Here is a 20,187-nt window from a genome sequence, read left to right as displayed (position 1 = left end):
ATTCCTCCTCATCTCTGTCCTAAATGGCTTACCCCTTATCCTTAGACTTTGACCCCTGGTTCTGGACTCCCCCGCCATCGGGAACATCCTTCCTGCATCTAGTCTGTCTAGTCCTGTTAGAATTTTATAAGTTTCAATGAGATTCCCTCTCATTCTTCTAAACTCTAGCGAATATAAGCCTAATCGACCCAATCTCTTCTCATATGTCATTCCTGCCATCCCAGGTATCAGTCTGGTGAATCTTCGCTGAACTCCTTCCATGGCAAGAACATCCTTCCTCAGATAAGGCGACCAAAACTGCACACAATACGCAAGGTGTGGTCTCACCAAGGCCCTGTACAACTGCAGCAAGACATCCTTGCTCCTGTACTCAAACCCTCTCGCTACGAAGGCCAACATACCATTTGCCGCCTTAACCGCCTGCTGCACCTGCATGCTTACCTTCAGCGACTGGTACACAAGGACACCCAGGTCTCGTTACACTTCCCCTTCTCCCAATCTATTGCCATTCAGATAATAATCTGCCTTCCTGTTTTTGCCACCAAAGTGGATAACCTCGCATTTATCCACGTTATATTGCATCTGCCATGCTTCTGCCCAATCACCCAACCTGTCCAAATCATCCTGGAGTTTCTCGGCATCCTCCTCACAGCACACACACCCACCCAGCTTTGTGTCGTCTGCAAACTTGGAGATATTACATCTAGTTCCCTCGTCAACTTGTCAACGGACAGGACAATGGCCTGGGAGAATTTTGTGGGACGATTACTGAAGGACAGCAATAAATCAAAGGGCTGCCCGTGTTTCTTCCCACTTTTTCCTTGGTGAGCCGGAGACAGGTGGGGGTTAATTCACACCCTCGCTGCAGCGTCACTGGGAGTTGGGCAGTTCAGTCCTCCTGCCTGGCGGTGGCGCTGCGGCCAATGCGACTCCTCCCGGAGGGTGAGCGGGGCCGCTCTTGCTGCCGGCCCAGGTTCCTTGGCGCCATGGCGGCGGGGCTGAGCCGCGGGACCGCGGGGAGAGCGGTAGGGAGCCGGCCCCGGGAGGCGCGCTGTCCGCGGGGAAAGCGGTAGGGAGCCGGCCTCGGGAGGCGCGCTGTCCCCGGGGAGAGCGGGAGGGAGCCGGCCTCGGGAGGCGCGCTGTCCCCGGGGCTGGCAGAGGCCGGCCTAGCCGAACAGCGCGAGCAGCGATGGCTGGGGAGGGCTTTCTGCGGAAGATCGGGCCCCGCCCACTCCAAACCTAGCCACGCCCATTCCAAATCTCGCCCGCCCACTCCAAAACTAGCCACGCCCATTCTATATCTCGCCCACTCCAAACCTAGCCACGCCCATTCAAAATCTTGCCCCGCCCACTCCAAAACTAGCCACGCCCATTCCAAATCTCGACCCGCCCACTCCAAACCTAGCCCCGCCCACTCCAAAACTAGCCACGCCCATTCCAAATCTCGACCCGCCCACTCCAAACCTAGCCCCGCCCATTCCAAAACTCGCCCGCCCACTCCAAACCTAGCCACGCCCATTCCAAATCTCGCCCCGCCCCAGGCAACTAGCCCCGCCCACTCCAAACCGGGCCCCGCCCCAGGCAACTAGCCCCGCCCACTTCACATCAAGCCCCGCCGACGAAAGGAGCCCCGCCCCTGCAAACCTGGCCCCTCCCTCCAGAGTTATCCCCACCCCTCCACACGTGGCCACACCCCATGGCACTAGCCCCGCCCACTCCGCCTAGCCCCGCCCACTGAAATAGCCCCACCCCTCCAAACTAGCCCCGCCCTCCACACCAAACCTAGCCCCGCCCCCCCACTCCTGTGTTACTGGTTAGTGTTGGGGCGGTCAGTCAGTATGTTACTGGTTAGTGTTGGGGGAGGGGGGGGGTCAGTCAGTGTGTTACTGGTCAGTGTCGGGGGGGGGGGGGGTGTCAGTCAGTGTGTTACTGGTCAGTGTCGGGGGGAGGTCAGTCAGTATGTTACTGGTCAGTGTCGGGGGGGGGGTCAGTCAGTGTGTTACTGGTCAGTGTCGGGCGAGGGGGGAGTCAGCCAGTCAGTGTGTTACTGGTCAGTGTCGGGGGGGGTCAGTCAGTGTGTTACTGGTCAGTGTCGGGGGGGGTCAGTCAGTGTGTTACTGGTCAGTGTCGGGGGGGGTCAGTGTGTTACTGGTCAGTGTTGGGGGGGGTCAGTCAGTGTGTTACTGGTCAGTGTTGGGGGGGTCAGTCAGTGTGTTACTGGTCAGTGTCGGGGGGGGTCAGTCAGTGTGTTACTGGTCAGTGTCGGGGGGGGTCAGTCAGTGTGTTACTGGTCAGTGTTGGGGGGGTCAGTCAGTGTGTTACTGGTCAGTGTTGGGGGGGTTAGTCAGTGTGTTACTGGCCAGTGTCGGGGGGGTCAGTCAGTGTGTTACTGGTCAGTGTTGGGGGGGTCAGTCAGTGTGTTACTGGTCAGTGTTGGGGGGGTCAGTCAGTGTGTTACTGGTCAGTGTCGGGGGGGGTCAGTCAGTGTGTTACTGGTCAGTGTCGGGGGGGGTCAGTCAGTGTGTTACTGGTTAGTGTTGGGGGGGTTAGTCAGTGTGTTACTGGTCAGTGTCGGGGGGGTCAGTGTGTTACTGGTCAGTGTTGGGGGGGTCAGTCAGTGTGTTACTGGTCAGTGTTGGGGGGGTCAGTCAGTGTGTTACTGGTCAGTGTCGGGGGGGGTCAGTCAGTGTGTTACTGGTCAGTGTCGGGGGGGGTCAGTCAGTGTGTTACTGGTCAGTGTTGGGGGGGTCAGTCAGTGTGTTACTGGTCAGTGTTGGGGGGGTTAGTCAGTGTGTTACTGGCCAGTGTCGGGGGGGTCAGTCAGTGTGTTACTGGTCAGTGTTGGGGGGGTCAGTCAGTGTGTTACTGGTCAGTGTTGGGGGGGTCAGTCAGTGTGTTACTGGTCAGTGTCGGGGGGGGTCAGTCAGTGTGTTACTGGTCAGTGTCGGGGGGGGTCAGTCAGTGTGTTACTGGTTAGTGTTGGGGGGGTTAGTCAGTGTGTTACTGGCCAGTGTCGGGGGGGTCAGTCAGTGTGTTACTGGTCAGTGTTGGGGGGGTCAGTCAGTGTGTTACTGGTTAGTGTTGGGGGGGTTAGTCAGTGTGTTACTGGCCAGTGTCGGGGGGGTCAGTCAGTGTGTTACTGGTCAGTGTTGGGGGGGTCAGTCAGTGTGTTACTGGTCAGTGTTGGGGGGGTCAGTCAGTGTGTTACTGGTCAGTGTCGGGGGGGGTCAGTCAGTGTGTTACTGGTCAGTGTCGGGGGGGTCAGTCAGTGTGTTACTGGTCAGTGTCGGGGGGGGTCAGTCAGTGTGTTACTGGTCAGTGTCGGGGGGGGTCAGTCAGTGTGTTACTGGTTAGTGTTGGGGGGGTTAGTCAGTGTGTTACTGGCCAGTGTCGGGGGGGTCAGTCAGTGTGTTACTGGTCAGTGTTGGGGGGGTCAGTCAGTGTGTTACTGGTTAGTGTTGGGGGGGTTAGTCAGTGTGTTACTGGCCAGTGTCGGGGGGGTCAGTCAGTGTGTTACTGGTCAGTGTTGGGGGGGTCAGTCAGTGTGTTACTGGTCAGTGTCGGGGGGGTCAGTCAGTGTGTTACTGGTCAGTGTCGGGGGTGTCAGTCAGTGTGTTACTGGTCAGTGTCAGGGGGGGGTCAGTCAGTGTGTTACTGGTCAGTGTTGGGGGGGTCAGTCAGTGTGTTACTGGTCAGTGTTGGGGGGGGTCAGTCAGTGTGTTACTGGTCAGTGTTGGGGGGGTCAGTCAGTGTGTTACTGGTCAGTGTTGGGGGGGGGTCAGTCAGTGTGTTACTGGTCAGTGTTGGGGGGGTCTGTCAGTGTGTTACTGGTTAGTGTTGGGAGGGAGGGGTCAGTCAGTGTGTTACTGGTCAGTGTTGGGGGGGTCAGTCAGTGTGTTACTGGTCAGTGTCGGGGGGGGTCAGTCAGTGTGTTACTGGTCAGTGTCGGGGGGGGTCAGTCAGTGTGTTACTGGTCAGTGTTGGGGGGGTCAGTCAGTGTGTTATTGGTCAGTGTTGGGGGGGTTAGTCAGTGTGTTACTGGCCAGTGTCGGGGGGGTCAGTCAGTGTGTTACTGGTCAGTGTTGGGGGGGTCAGTCAGTGTGTTACTGGTCAGTGTTGGGGGGGTCAGTCAGTGTGTTACTGGTCAGTGTCGGGGGGGGTCAGTCAGTGTGTTACTGGTCAGTGTCGGGGGGGGTCAGTCAGTGTGTTACTGGTTAGTGTTGGGGGGGTTAGTCAGTGTGTTACTGGTCAGTGTCGGGGGGGTCAGTGTGTTACTGGTCAGTGTTGGGGGGGTCAGTCAGTGTGTTACTGGCCAGTGTCGGGGGGGTCAGTCAGTGTGTTACTGGTCAGTGTTGGGGGGGTCAGTCAGTGTGTTACTGGTCAGTGTTGGGGGGGTCAGTCAGTGTGTTACTGGTCAGTGTCGGGGGGGGTCAGTCAGTGTGTTACTGGTCAGTGTCGGGGGGGGTCAGTCAGTGTGTTACTGGTTAGTGTTGGGGGGGTTAGTCAGTGTGTTACTGGCCAGTGTCGGGGGGGTCAGTCAGTGTGTTACTGGTCAGTGTTGGGGGGGTCAGTCAGTGTGTTACTGGTTAGTGTTGGGGGGGTTAGTCAGTGTGTTACTGGCCAGTGTCGGGGGGGTCAGTCAGTGTGTTACTGGTCAGTGTTGGGGGGGTCAGTCAGTGTGTTACTGGTCAGTGTTGGGGGGGTCAGTCAGTGTGTTACTGGTCAGTGTCGGGGGGGGTCAGTCAGTGTGTTACTGGTCAGTGTCGGGGGGGTCAGTCAGTGTGTTACTGGTCAGTGTCGGGGGGGGTCAGTCAGTGTGTTACTGGTCAGTGTCGGGGGGGGTCAGTCAGTGTGTTACTGGTTAGTGTTGGGGGGGTTAGTCAGTGTGTTACTGGCCAGTGTCGGGGGGGTCAGTCAGTGTGTTACTGGTCAGTGTTGGGGGGGTCAGTCAGTGTGTTACTGGTTAGTGTTGGGGGGGTTAGTCAGTGTGTTACTGGCCAGTGTCGGGGGGGTCAGTCAGTGTGTTACTGGTCAGTGTTGGGGGGGTCAGTCAGTGTGTTACTGGTCAGTGTCGGGGGGGTCAGTCAGTGTGTTACTGGTCAGTGTCGGGGGTGTCAGTCAGTGTGTTACTGGTCAGTGTCAGGGGGGGGTCAGTCAGTGTGTTACTGGTCAGTGTTGGGGGGGTCAGTCAGTGTGTTACTGGTCAGTGTTGGGGGGGGTCAGTCAGTGTGTTACTGGTCAGTGTTGGGGGGGTCAGTCAGTGTGTTACTGGTCAGTGTTGGGGGGGGGTCAGTCAGTGTGTTACTGGTCAGTGTTGGGGGGGTCTGTCAGTGTGTTACTGGTTAGTGTTGGGAGGGAGGGGTCAGTCAGTGTGTTACTGGTCAGTGTTGGGGGGGTCAGTCAGTGTGTTACTGGTCAGTGTCGGGGGGGGTCAGTCAGTGTGTTACTGGTCAGTGTCGGGGGGGGTCAGTCAGTGTGTTACTGGTCAGTGTTGGGGGGGTCAGTCAGTGTGTTATTGGTCAGTGTTGGGGGGGTTAGTCAGTGTGTTACTGGCCAGTGTCGGGGGGGTCAGTCAGTGTGTTACTGGTCAGTGTTGGGGGGGTCAGTCAGTGTGTTACTGGTCAGTGTTGGGGGGGTCAGTCAGTGTGTTACTGGTCAGTGTCGGGGGGGGTCAGTCAGTGTGTTACTGGTCAGTGTCGGGGGGGGTCAGTCAGTGTGTTACTGGTTAGTGTTGGGGGGGTTAGTCAGTGTGTTACTGGTCAGTGTCGGGGGGGTCAGTGTGTTACTGGTCAGTGTTGGGGGGGTCAGTCAGTGTGTTACTGGTCAGTGTTGGGGGGGTCAGTCAGTGTGTTACTGGTCAGTGTCGGGGGGGGTCAGTCAGTGTGTTACTGGTCAGTGTCGGGGGGGGTCAGTCAGTGTGTTACTGGTCAGTGTTGGGGGGGTCAGTCAGTGTGTTACTGGTCAGTGTTGGGGGGGTTAGTCAGTGTGTTACTGGCCAGTGTCGGGGGGGTCAGTCAGTGTGTTACTGGTCAGTGTTGGGGGGGTCAGTCAGTGTGTTACTGGTCAGTGTTGGGGGGGTCAGTCAGTGTGTTACTGGTCAGTGTCGGGGGGGGTCAGTCAGTGTGTTACTGGTCAGTGTCGGGGGGGGTCAGTCAGTGTGTTACTGGTTAGTGTTGGGGGGGTTAGTCAGTGTGTTACTGGCCAGTGTCGGGGGGGTCAGTCAGTGTGTTACTGGTCAGTGTTGGGGGGGTCAGTCAGTGTGTTACTGGTTAGTGTTGGGGGGGTTAGTCAGTGTGTTACTGGCCAGTGTCGGGGGGGTCAGTCAGTGTGTTACTGGTCAGTGTTGGGGGGGTCAGTCAGTGTGTTACTGGTCAGTGTTGGGGGGGTCAGTCAGTGTGTTACTGGTCAGTGTCGGGGGGGGTCAGTCAGTGTGTTACTGGTCAGTGTCGGGGGGGTCAGTCAGTGTGTTACTGGTCAGTGTCGGGGGGGGTCAGTCAGTGTGTTACTGGTCAGTGTCGGGGGGGGTCAGTCAGTGTGTTACTGGTTAGTGTTGGGGGGGTTAGTCAGTGTGTTACTGGCCAGTGTCGGGGGGGTCAGTCAGTGTGTTACTGGTCAGTGTTGGGGGGGTCAGTCAGTGTGTTACTGGTTAGTGTTGGGGGGGTTAGTCAGTGTGTTACTGGCCAGTGTCGGGGGGGTCAGTCAGTGTGTTACTGGTCAGTGTTGGGGGGGTCAGTCAGTGTGTTACTGGTCAGTGTTGGGGGGGTCAGTCAGTGTGTTACTGGTCAGTGTCGGGGGGGGTCAGTCAGTGTGTTACTGGTCAGTGTCGGGGGGGTCAGTCAGTGTGTTACTGGTCAGTGTCGGGGGGGGTCAGTCAGTGTGTTACTGGTCAGTGTCGGGGGGGTCAGTCAGTGTGTTACTGGTCAGTGTCGGGGGTGTCAGTCAGTGTGTTACTGGTCAGTGTCAGGGGGGGGTCAGTCAGTGTGTTACTGGTCAGTGTTGGGGGGGTCAGTCAGTGTGTTACTGGTCAGTGTTGGGGGGGGTCAGTCAGTGTGTTACTGGTCAGTGTTGGGGGGGTCAGTCAGTGTGTTACTGGTCAGTGTTGGGGGGGGTCAGTCAGTGTGTTACTGGTCAGTGTTGGGGGGGTCTGTCAGTGTGTTACTGGTTAGTGTTGGGAGGGAGGGGTCAGTCAGTGTGTTACTGGTCAGTGTCGGGGGGGGTCAGTCAGTGTGTTACTGGTCAGTGTTGGGGGGTCTGTCAGTGTGTTACTGGTTAGTGTTGGGAGGGAGGGGTCAGTCAGTGTGTTACTGGTCAGTGTTGGGAGGGAGGGGTCAGTCAGTGTGTTACTGGTCAGTGTCGGGGGGGTCAGTCAGTGTGTTACTGGTCCGTGTCGGGGGGGGGTCAGTCAGTGCGTTACTGGTCAGTGTTGGGGGGTCTGTCAGTGTGTTACTGGTTAGTGTTGGGAGGGAGGGGTCAGTCAGTGTGTTACTGGTCAGTGTTGGGAGGGAGGGGTCAGTCAGTGTGTTACTGGTCAGTGTTGGGGGTAAGGTCAGTTACCGCTCAGTTGTGATTCTGCTGAGTGACCCTGTCGTGTTTAATTCCAGGTGAGAGAATGCCGGCTCTTGGTGCCACACAGTTGCCAGGCCTACAGTAACTCTGCGAAGCCGGCGCAGGTTCACTGGGCACAGCGCGGCCTGCTGAAACTTTACGAACGGTTTTACGACATTGAGAACCTGTTTAACTGGAGCGTGGCGTTTCAGAACTGGAGCCTGCGGAAGCAAAATGCGTGAGTGCTGTCAGACCAACAGAAATCTGTCGCAAATTGGTCTTTCGGGACCAAGTCTGCGGCCAGTTATTAAAATGGATAAAAGACTCGCATTTAAACAAAGACTTTCACAACCTCAGGACGTCCCAAAGCGCCTCACAACCAAAGGCGTACTTTTTTGAAGTGGGGTCACTGTTGTGATGTGGGAAACACGGCAGCCAATTGTGCACAGCAAGCTCCCACAAACAGCAATGTGATAATCTGTCTTTTTGTTATGTTGATTGAGGGATAAATATTGGCCTGGACACCGAGGAGAACTCCCCCTGCTCTTCTTTGAAATAGTGCCACGGGATCTTTTACGTCCACCTGAGAGAGCTGACGGGGCCTCGGTTTATCGTCTCATCCGAAAGACGGCACCTCCGGCAGTGCAGCATTCCCTCAGCACCGCACTAGAGCATCAGCCTAGATTTTTGTGCTCAAGTCTCCAGAGTGTGACTTGAATCCACGACTGACACCGTCATCATATTGTAATAGTTATATTCTAATACAGGAAACTTTGTGATATCCGGCACTGACGGGACCGGCGTGTTGCCGATCTATCAAAACTGCCGGACATACAAAGTTAATGTTGAAGCATACGGAGGTTTTCATCTCCGTATCTGACAACAAACACTGTTGCTTAGCCACAGCTTCTAAACAGTCGGCTGCAGCTGCAAGCGTCTCTAGCTGAAGCTGTTGCTATAGCTACAGACCTTGCAGTGGCTGACTGGGGGAAAAAAAAGAACAAGATCTAAAAAAAACTTACAGAAAACAGCTCCTGATTTTTGCCATTAGATCGAGTATTCCGGACATACAACCTCCGGATAAACCAAAGTTTCCTGTACATCATTCCCGCCCCCTAGTGGGGTATGGTAGTGCAGCGGTTATGTTACGGGACTAGTAATCCAGTGAACGGTTGTTCAGATCTCACTGTGGCTGCCACGATTCCTACATCACAACAGTGGCTACACGTGAAAAGTTGGCTGTAAAGCGCTTTGCGATGTCCTGAGGTTTTTGAAAGGCGCTATAGAAATGCAGGTCGTTCTTTCTTTTGTGAACCGCACCGTGCTTTGGAATGGTAGGCTGCACATATATAGTTTGCGTCTCCCCAGATCGTGGAGTTGGGGGGGTGGGTGGGTGTGGGTGAAGGTAGAGTTTTGATTCTTACCCAGAGAAAGACCAAGCGAGTGGTCAGCTTTCATTTGGTCATCCCTTGCTGGGGCTGCCCTGAGAAGTACACATTCTGGCCCCCCCCCCCCCCCCCCCCACCTCCGTACTCTACACCACCCACGGGACGGTCCTGCTGGGTGCAGTGTCTGTTAGGTGGCACCAGGTGGCGCCGGTCGGTGCAGAACGAGATCCACACACACTTGATGTGAGGAAAAAAAAGAACTTGCATTTCTATAGCGCCTTTCACGACCACCGGACATCCCAAAGCGCTTTACAGCCAATGAAGTACTTTTTTTTGAAGTGTCGCCGTTATAATGTGGGAAGCGCGGCAGCCAATTTGCGCACAGCAAGCTCCCACAAACAGCAATGTGATAATGGGTGGGTTGGGGAGGAGGGGGGCGGTGGGGTGGGAAAGAGACAATACCATTTTGGACTCCACATGAAAGCACCGCGTGCGTGCGTGCGTGCGTGCTAGGCTGATGTAGCAGAGCCTGGTCTCCAATTGTCTTGGATCCCCTTGCCACTGGACCGAGACCTTGCTCTGTCAAGCCCCGTGTGGTAGCTGGTGTGTGACGGCCACCCCACGTTAAAAGAATTCACGCACAGGCATCTTCCACCCCTTTAAAATGAAGTTCGGGACCTGGAACGTCAGGACCCTCACGGACAACCCCAACAGCGACAGAGACTGTAGGTCCCGCATTGGACTCATCAGTCACCTGAGAACTCATTTTTAGTGTGGAAGCAAGTCATCCTTGGCTCCGAGGGACTGCCTAAGAAGATAATGACCAGATCATCTGTTTAGTGATGCTGATTGAGGGATAAATATTGGCTCCAGGACATGGGGGAGGACCTCCCCCCCCCCCCCCCCCCGGCTCTTCTTCGAAATAATGCCATGGGATATTTTACGTCCACCTGAGAGAGCAGACGGGGCCTCGGTTTAACGTCTCATCTGAAAGACAAAGCTGTAAAAGGCAACCAGAGTGTTACCCAGCGGTGTTTCCTGATTTATCCGGATCCTGTTTTCTGGAATGCTGCGTATTGCCCACCAAAGGAAGCCAGTGTGTGAAGGGTCGAGGGAGGCTGTTATTTCAGAATGATGGCGACCTCGCTCCCTGCCAGTGACCGGCACTTGAGCATGCCAGCTCTCCGGTGGCTCGGTGGGAATACGCATTGCTGGCCTTATGGGTGGGCGGCGTGCACGCGCTCAAGGCGCCGTGGTCAGTGCGGGGGGGCGGGGGGCGGCGCCACGGTCAAGAGAGTCTGACAATGGCGTCGACCTCTGCGAAGATCTTGGCCATCCCCAAAGCCTGCTTCCAGCGGACTGCAGTGCAGCTCAAGAAGAGCAAACTTCCAAGTTTCAGGAGCAGGTTCCCAACACACACAAGATGTAGGAGCAGGAGTCGGCCATTTGGCCCCTCGAGCCTGCTCCGCCATTCAATGAGATCATGGCTGATCCGATCTTGGGCTCAGCTCCACTTCCCTGCCCGCTCCCCATAACCCTTCACCCCCTTATTGTTCAAAAATCTGTCCATCTCTACCGTAAATATATTCAATGACCCAGCCTCCACGGCTCTCTGGGGCAGAGAATTCCACAGACTTACGACCCTCAGAGAAGAAATTCCTCCTCATTCAATTTTAAATGGGTGACCCCTTATTCTGAAATTATGCCCCCGAGTTCTAGATTCCCCCACGAGGGGAAACATCCTCTCTGTATCTACCTTGTCGAGCCCCCTCAGTATCTTATATGTTTCAATAAGATCACCTCTCACTCTTCTAAACTCCAATGAGTATAGGCCCAACCTGCTCATCCAATCCGAAACTAGGGTCCTAAATCTAAACAAAGGAAACTACGAAGGTACGAGGAGTGAGTTGGCTATGTCAGATTGGGGAGCTTCATTAAAAGGCATGACGGTGGATAGGCAATGGCTAACATTTAAGGAACGAATGCATGAATTGCAACAGTTATACATTCCTTTCTGGCGCAAAAACACAAAAGGAAAAGCGGCCCAACCATGGCTAACAAAAGAAATTAAGGATAGTATTAGATCCAAAGAGGAGTCATATAAAGTTGCCAGAAAAAGTAGCAAGCCTGAGGATTGGGAGCAGTTTAGAATTCAGCAAAAAAGGACCAAGAGATTAAGAGGGGAAAAATAGAGTATGAGAGTAAACTTGCAAGGAACATAAAAGCGGACTGTTAAAGCTTCTACAGGTATGTAAAAAGAAAAAGATTAGTGCAGGCAAATGTAGGTCCCTTACAGTCACAAATGGGAGAATTTATAATGGGGAACAAGGAAATGGCAGAGCAATTAAACAAATAATTTGGTTCTCTTCACGGAAGAGGACACAAATAACTTCACAGAAATGCTAGGGAACCAAGGGTCTAGTGAGAAGGAGGAATTAAAGGAAATTAGTATTGTAAAAGAAAAATAGTGCTGGAGAAATGAATGGGACTGAAAGCCGATAAATCCCCAGGGCCTGATAATCTGCAACCCAGAGTACTAAAAGAGGTAGCCATGTAAATAATGGATGCATTGGTTGTCATCTTCCAAAATTTTATAGATTATGGAACAGTTCCTGCAGATTGGAGGGTGGCAAATGTAACCCCACTATTTAAAAAAGGAGGGAGAGAGCAAACAGGGAACTACAGACCGGTTAGCCTAACATCAGTAGTAGGGAAAATGCTAGAGTATTATAAAGGATGTGATAACAGGACACTTAGAAAATATCAACGGGATTAGACAAAGTCAACATGGATTTATGAAAGGGAAATCGTGTTTGACAAACCTACTGGAATTTTTTGAGGATGTAACTGGTAGAATAGATAAGGGAGAACCAGTGGATGTGGTGTATTTGGATTTTCAGAAGGACTTTGATAAAGTTCCACATAAGAGGTTAGTGTGTAAAATTAAAGCACATGGGATTGGGGGTGATATACTGGCATGGATTGAAAATTGGTTAACAGACAGGAAACAGAGAGTAGGAATAAATGGGTCTTTTTCGGGGTGGCAGGCGGTGACTAGTGGGGTACCGCAGGGATCAGTGCTTGGGCCCCAGCTATTCACAATATATATCAATGATTTGGATGAGGGAACCAAATGTAATATTTCTAAGTTTGCTGACGACACGAAACTAGGTGGGATTGTGAGGAGGATGCAAAGAGGCTTCAAGGCGATTTAGACAAGTTGAGTGAGTGGGCAAATACATGGCAGATGCAGTATAATGTGGATAAATGTGAAGTTATCCACTTCGGTAGGAAAAACAGAAAGGTAGAGTATTATTTAAATGGTGCTAGATTGGGAAATGCTGATGTACAAAGGGACCTGGGTGTCCTTGTACACCAGTCACTGAAAGTAAACATGCAGGTGCAGCAAGCAGTTAGGAAGGCAAATGGTACGTTGGCCTTCATTGCAAGAGGATTTGAGTACAGGAGCAAGGATGTCTTACTACAGTTATACAGGCCCTTGGTGAGACCACACCTGGAGTACTGTGTGCAGTTTTGGTCTCCTTACCTAAGAAAGGATATACTTGCCATAGAGGGGGTGCAACGAAGGTTCACCAGACTGATTCCTGGGATGGCAGGACTGTAATATGTGGAGAGATTGGGTCGACTAGACCTGTATTCACTAGAGTTTAGAAGAATGAGAGGGGATCTCATTGAAACATATAAAATTCTGATAGGGCTAGACAGACTGGATGCAGGGAGGATGTTTCCCCTGGCTGAGGGCTCTAGAATGAGGGGTCACAGTCTCGGGATATGGGGTAGGACATTTAGGACTGAGATGAGGAGAAATTTCTTCACTCAGAGGGTGGTGAACCTGTGGAATTCTCTACCACAGAAGGTTGTGGAGGCCAAGTCACTGAATATATTTAAGGAGATAGATAGATTTCTAGATACAAAAAGCATCAAGGGGTATGGGGAGAGAGCAGGAATATGGCATTGTGATAGAGGATCAGCCATGATCATATTGAATGGCGGAGCAGGCTCGAATGGCCGACTCCTGCTCCTATTTTTCTATGTTTCAATCTTTCTTCATAAGTCAACCCCTTCATCTCAGGAATGAACCTTGTGAACCTTCTCTGAACTGCCTCCAATGCAAGTATATCCTTCCTTAAATAAGGAGACCAAAACTGTACGCAGTAGTCAAGGTGTGGTCTCACCAATACCCTGTACAGTTGTAGCAGGACTTCCCTGCTTTTATACTCCAACCCCCTTGAAATAAAGGCCAACATTCCATTTGCCTTTCTGATTACTTGCCGTACCTGTATGCTAACTTTTTGTGTTTCATGTACAAGGACCCCCAGATCCCTCTGTACCGGAGCATTTTGTAATCTCTCTCCATTTAAATAATAATTTGCTTTTTTATTTTTCTTGCCAAAGTGGATAACCTCACACTTTCCCACATTACACTCCATCTGCCAAATGGGCAGCACGGTGGCATCGTGGTTAGCACTGTTGCCTCACAGCGCCAGGGACCCGGGTTCAAATCCGGCCTTGGGTGACTGTCTGTGTGGAGTTTGCACATTCTCCCTGTGTTTGCGTGGGTTTCCTCCGGGTGCTCCGGTTTCCTCCCACAGTCCAAAGATGTGCGGGTTAGGATGATTGGCTATGATAAATTGACCCTTCGTGTTAGGGGGATTAAATACGTGGGGTTACAGGGATAGGGTGGGATATGTGTTGGTATAGGGGTTACGGGGATCGGGTGGGATATGTGTCGGTGCAGGCTCGATGGGCTGAAATGGCCTCTATCTGCACTGTGGGGTTTCTGTGACTTCTGTTTGCCCACTCACTTAGCCTGTCTATATCCCTTTGCAGATTCTTTGTGTCCTCTTCACAACTTGCTTTCCCACCTATCTTTGTATCATCAGCAAATTTGGCTACATTACACTCAGTCCATTCATCCAAGTCATTAATATAGATTGTAAATAGTTGAGGCCCCAGCATTGATCCCTGTGGCACCCCACTAGTTACCGTTTGCCAACCGAAAATAGCACTCAGGATCCTGTTAACCATGCCTGTATCGGTGGCAATGAATAGCACTCAGGATCCTGTTAACCCTGCCCGTATCACTGGCGATGGAGAGCACTCAGGATCCTGTTAACCCTGCCCGTATCAGTGGTGATGGAGAGCACTCAGGACCCTGTTAACCCTGCCCGTATCACTGGCGATGGAGAGCACTCAGGACCCTGTTAACCCTGCCCGTATCAGTGGTGATGGAGAGCACTCAGGATCCTGTTAACTCTGCCCGTATCACTGGTGATGGAGAGCACTCGGGATCCTGTTAACCCTGCCCGTATCACTGGCGACGGAGAGCACTCAGGATCCTGTTAACCCTGCCCGTATCACTGGCGATGGACAGCACTCAGGATCCTGTTAACCCTGCCCGTATCACTGGTGATGGAGAGCACTCAGGATCCTGTTAACCCTGCCCGTATCAGTGGTGGTGGAGAGCACTCAGGATCCTGTTAACCCTGCCCGTATCACTGGCGATGTAGAGCACTCAGGATCCTGTTAAACCTGCCCGTATCACTGGCGATGGAGAGCACTCAGGATCCTGTTAACCCTGCCCGTATCACTGGCGATGGAGAGCACTCAGGATCCTGTTAACCCTGCCCGTACCACTGGCGATGGAGAGCACTCAGGATCCTGTTAACCCTGCCCGTATCGCTGGCGATGTAGAGCACTCAGGATCCTGTTAACCCTGCCCGTATCACTGGCGATGGACAGCACTCAGGATCCTGTTAACCCTGCCCGTATCGGTGATGAGCAGCGAACGGAGCTTCTCAAAGTTAAAGCCCATAAAAACATATTTGCGATCGACCATGGGAGACATCTGGCTATCGTCACTGGCCATCCTGTCTATCGAGAAGAATGTGGCTCAAAATATCTTGGTGAACAAAGTTTTTTATTTGTTACTGTTATTTATTAGTTTAGTGTTTAATTTAGTTTATTTGTCACTTAGCTATAGTGTTATCTTTTATGACTTATATCGTTTATTATTTAAATTATAAAAACTTTTGCGATTACAGCTTTATTTCTGAAACTTTCGCTAAAAATACTACAGTCTTAAACTCAAAGAATGGGGGGCAAAATACAAGTTCACCCAGGGCACCGTTTTCCCTAAGGCCGGCCCTGGGAATACACACTGGCTGACGCGGTCCTGAGCTATGTACGGCAGGACAGTGGATGGTTCCAGCCCAGTCCGTGCCCAGTTAGCCTGTGCTTCCCTTGGGATGCTACTGTTGGCCTCAGTACCCCGGGTGTCAGCGGTGGCTCAGTGGGCAGCACTCTCTCGCTTCTGGTTCAGAAAGTTGTGGGTTCAGGTCCCACTCCAGAGACATGAGCACATAGACTGACACTCCCAGTGCAGTACCGAGGGAGGTGCCCAATCTGCGCTCTCGGGTGGATGTACAGGAAACTTTCTGTTATCCGGCACGGATGGGACCGACGTGGTGCCGGTTCATCAAAAATTCCGGATAACCGAACGCTATAGTAAAAGATACGGAGCTGAGAGCTCCGTATAAAGCAACAAACCCTGTTGCTTAGCAACAGGTTCAGAACAGTGGGCACAAGTTGCAAGCGTCTCTGTAGCTTAGCAACAGCTGCAGCCACACCCTTGCACAGCAACAAATGGAGTAAAAAAAAGTAATAAAAGTTACCTGAACCTACTCCTGAATTTTGCCGGTTAACCGACATTTCCGGTTATTTAGGGGCCGGTTAATCGAAAGTTTCCTGTAAAAGATCCTTAAGCCACTATTTCGAAGAAGAGCAGGGGAGTTATCCCCGATGTCCTGGCTAATATTTATCCCTCAACCAGCACTACCAAAAATAGATTTATCTGGTCATTATCTGTTTGTGGGAGCTTGCTGTGCACAAATTGGCTGCCGCGTTTCCTACATTACAACAGTGACTACACTTCAAAAGTACTTCATTGTCTGTAAAGCGCTTTGGGACATCGTGTGGTTATGCTAAACCTTTATAAATCACTGGTTAGGCCTCAGCTGGAGTATTGTGTCCAATTCTGGCCACCAGAACTTTAGGAAGAATGTCAAGGCCCTTGGAGAGAGTGCAGAGGAGATTGACCAGAATGGCACCAGGGAGGCGGGACTTCAGTTATGTGGAGAGACTGGAGAAGCTGGGGTCGTTCTCCTTAGAGCAGAGAAGGTTAAGAGGAGATTTGATAGAGGTGTTCAAAATCATGACGAGTTTTAATAAGAGTAAATAAGCAGAAACTGGTTCCAGTGGCGGAAGGGTCGGTAACCAGAGGTCACAGATTTAAGGTGATTGGCAAAAGAACCAGAGATGAGGAAACAATTTTTTTACGCAGCGAGTTGTTGTGATCTGGAACGCGCTGCCTGAAAGGGCGGTGGAAGCAGATTCAATAGTAACTTTCAAAAAAGAATTGGATAAATTTACAGGGCTACGGGGAAAGAGCAGGGGGAGTGGGATTAATTGGAGAGCTCCACCAAAGAGTTGGTACAGGCACGGCGGGCCAAATGGCCTCCTCCTGTGCTGTATCGTTCTATGATTCTCGGTTGTGAAAGTCGCTATATAAATGCAACGTTTCTCTTTGTTGCAGATGCTATGGGTACACCCAGAGAACGCACGGTGTTTACATTGCAGCAGCTTACTACATCCTGTGCCAGAGAGGAGCTGTACGGTAGGTCACGGTACAATCCCCCCTGTGCCATGGGCCAGAATTCCGAACAGTCGCTGACTCACTTAACTGCAGAGCGACGTATCGGGCGGATATTACGTAGAACGTACGGCACAGAAGCAGGCCATTCAGCCCAACTGATTTATGCTCCATACGAGCCTCCACCCACCTTTCTTCATCTCACCCTATCGCCATATCCCTCTCGCCCCGACGTGTTTATCTGTCTTTCCCCTTAAATGCCTCTATGCTGTTCACTTCAACCACTCCCCGTGGTAGCGAGTTCCACATCGCTGTCCCATGGAGAGACTTGCTCGGATTATTGCTGGTTCTCAGATTGAAGTCGACCCTCTCCTGACCTTTGACCGCCGTCTACCTTATCCAGGAGGTCACCGGCGACGAGCTTGACCGCTTCGCGTTCTGCTAGTGGTCTGGCCGGGTCGCTGACCTCTGGAGAATTGTGTGTTTTTTTTTAGGGCGGTGGGGGATGAGCGATCCTGTCGTTTAGTTGAGAGGCTGGCCTGTGGCAGTTCCGCCCTAACTGATCGAAAGCGGGGCCTGTTCGAGCGGGGCTGTTCAGCGTGCGGGCCGCAGACAACGCGCGCACACACCTACCTGCGCTTAACGTTATTTTTCGAATGTCCTGTTTGAGTTTTGTGGGCCTGGAGGTTAGGAAAAGGCTCCTAAATCCTAAATTGGAAAATCGAGACCTGTTCTAGTTTAAACGGCACCTAATTATCCGGAATTCTCTATTAACCGGCAAAATTCTCACTCCGAAAACAACACCTCAATAACCGGCAATGTTGCCGAGTCCGAGTCTCCCGCGGTGGCCGGGTTAGTCAGTGGGGGTAGTTCTCCAAACTGACAGTACTCGGCTTCTTGATGCTGTCGGAAGTCGAAACACCTCAAAACCCCTGTAACAGGAGTCTGACTCTCCCGCGCTGCCGGTAGCCTCTTCTGATCCGCCATTTTACAGGGGTACTGTGTGTCTCCCACGCTGCTGGTAGTCACTGCATTGCATTACCCTCAACTGGCAGTACTGTACTTAATCAAGCATCTTCCACCATCCATTTAACACAACATTCTGTAGCTGAGTACCCAGTTACTGTATACTGCACATTTCTTGGTTTAAAAAAAAAATTTCTTTGTTAAAAATAGCCTCGGTAGATAACCCTCTCCGTCATCCGGAATTTTTGATCAACCGGCAACACGCCGGTCCCGTCGGTGCCGGACACCAAAGAGTTTCCTGTAATATGTTAGTGTCAACACATTGAGAGATAGGAACAGGAGGAGGCCATTCAGCCCCTCGCGCCTGTTCCGCCATTCATTTAGATCATGGCTGATCTGTATCTTAACTCCATCTACTCGCCTTGGTTCTGTAACCCTTAAAACCCTTTTGCCTAACAAATATCAATCTCAGTTTTGAAATTTTCAATTGACCCCACCCCCAGCCTCAGCATCGTTTTGGGGGGGAGAGTTCCAGATTTCCACTACCCTTTGTGTGAAGAAGTGCTTCCTGACATCACCCCTGAGCTCCGTGTACGTAGGTCCGTGTTCCTCCTGGTTTATATAGAAGGTGGAAAAAAAGATTTACAAAAGAGACTGAACAGGCTGGGGATCTTTTTCTCCAGAAAAAAGTGGGCTGAGGGGTGACCGAAGAGGCCTTTAAAATTATGAAGGGGTTCGATAGGGTAGACGTAGAGATGTTTCCACTTGTGGGGGAGACCAGAACTAGAGGCCATAAATATAAGATCGTCACTAATAAATCCAATAGTGAATTCAGGAGAAACTTCTTTACCCAGAGAGTGGCGAGAATGTGGAACTCGCTGCCACAGGGGGTGGTTGAGGCGAATAGTATAGATGCATTTAAGAGGAGGCTAGATCAGTAAATGAGGGAGAAAGGAATAGAAGGTTATGGTGATAGGGTGAGATGAAGAGGGGTGGGAGGAGGCTCGTGAGGAGCATGAACACCGGCACGGACCAATTGGGCCGAACGGCCTGTTTCTGTGCTGTAAATACTACAGGAAACTCCCTTTTAACCGGCAATCTCTGTTAACCGGCAAAATTCAGGAGTAGGTTCCGGTAAGTTTTACTTCATATTAGTGGCCGTTCCTGGATCTGTGGCTGTGTAACTGGGGTTCCTGCACTTGTTGCTAAGCAACAGGGACGCTTGGTCTGTGGCCGGAGTTCCTGCACATGTTGCTAAGCAACAGGGAAGCCTGGATTTGTTGCTTTGTACGGGGCTCTCGTACCTTTTAAACTATACCTCTCTGTAATCCGGACTTTTTGATAAACCGGCGCCACGCCGGTGCCGGATAATAAAGAGTTTCCTGTATGTAGGAAAGAGGAGCTCATCGCAGTGACTCGCCAGCACAGGCCCCGGGGGAACGGGAGCTGTTGCTAGAGCAATGCTGCATGTACCGCATCGTGAAGCATCCCCCGTTACATGTGTTTCTTGGCTGTGGGGATTTTTGACTTTTGGACGGGAGGGGAAGATTTGGACTAACTGTTGAGCACTGAATCCAAACATAGGAACAGGAGGAGGCCATTCAGCCCCTCGGGCCTGTTCCGCCATTCAGTTAGATCATGGCTGATCTGTATCTGAACTCCATCTACCTGCATTGGTTCCGTATCCCTTAATATCCTTAACCAACAAAAATCTAATCTCAGTTTTGACATTTTCAATTGACCCCCAGCCTCAACAGCTTTTTGGGGGAGAGAGTTCCAGATTCCCACCACCCTTTGTGGGAAGAAGTGCTTCCTGACATCACCCCTGAACGGCCTGGCTCTAATTTTAAGGTCATGCCCCCTTGTTCTGAACTCCCCCCACCAGAGGAAATAGTTTCTCTCTACCCTATCGAATCCTTTAATCATCTTAAACACCTCGATTAGATTGCCCTTAACTCTTGACATAGCCTCTCTCTCTCTCTCCGGCCTCCTGATCTCCCCAAGGGCTGGAGACTAATTGGGCAACATCATAGTTACTCACTGCATGAAGTGGTCTAGTCCAACAAGGAAAGAAGAATTGCTTGATATATTTCCAGGAAGTGAAATAGAAAAAAAGATAAGACTTGCATTTCTATAGCGCCTTTCATGGCCTCAGGACATCCCAAAGCGCTTTAGAGCCAATGAAGTACGTTTTGAAGTGTAGTCACTGTTGTAATGTAGGAAACAAGGCAGCCAATTTGCGCACAGCAAACTCCCACAAACAGCTATATGATAATGACCAGATCATCTGTTTTTTGTGATGTTTTGGTAGGAAGAACGAGCAGAGGCAATATAAACTAAAGGGTACAATCCTAAAGGGGGTGCATGAACAGTGAGACCTGGGGGTATGTGTGCACAAATCGTTGAAGGTGGCAGGGCAGGTTGAGAAAGCGGTTAAAAAAGCATACGGGATCCTGGGCTTCATAAATAGAGGCACAGAGTACAAAAACAAGGAAGTTATGATGAACCTTTATAAAACACTGGTTCGGCCTCAACTGGAGTATTGTGTCCAATCCTGGGCCCCGCACTTTAGGAAGGATGTGAAGGCCTTAGAGAAGGTGCAGAAAAGATTTACGA

At 51.6% G+C, this 20,187-nt stretch overlaps 1 protein-coding gene across 2 annotated transcripts in view; it reads left to right on the top strand.

Annotated features, from left to right (window-relative positions):
• Positions 1–921: 921 nt before the first annotated feature.
• The window catches only part of dmac2 (distal membrane arm assembly component 2), a 42,211-nt gene continuing 22,945 nt past the window's right edge, over positions 922–20,187 (top strand). The window contains exons 1-3 of one of the 2 annotated variants that reach the window (XM_085973463.1): positions 922–1,025; positions 7,602–7,783; positions 16,549–16,629. In XM_085973463.1, coding sequence (XP_085829589.1) covers positions 924–1,025; positions 7,602–7,783; positions 16,549–16,629 — 365 coding nt within the window. In that variant the 5' untranslated portion in view covers positions 922–923. The remainder of the gene's footprint in view (positions 1,026–7,601; positions 7,784–16,548; positions 16,630–20,187) is intronic. The other variant, XM_085973464.1, reaches the window with a different exon arrangement.

Source organism: Somniosus microcephalus, chromosome 34, assembly GCF_052327205.1.
Source record: "Somniosus microcephalus isolate GS21.2 chromosome 34, FLI_Smic_1.0, whole genome shotgun sequence".
Classification (NCBI taxonomy): Eukaryota; Metazoa; Chordata; class Chondrichthyes; order Squaliformes; family Somniosidae; genus Somniosus; species Somniosus microcephalus.
This window is presented reverse-complemented; position numbering and strand designations above follow the sequence as displayed.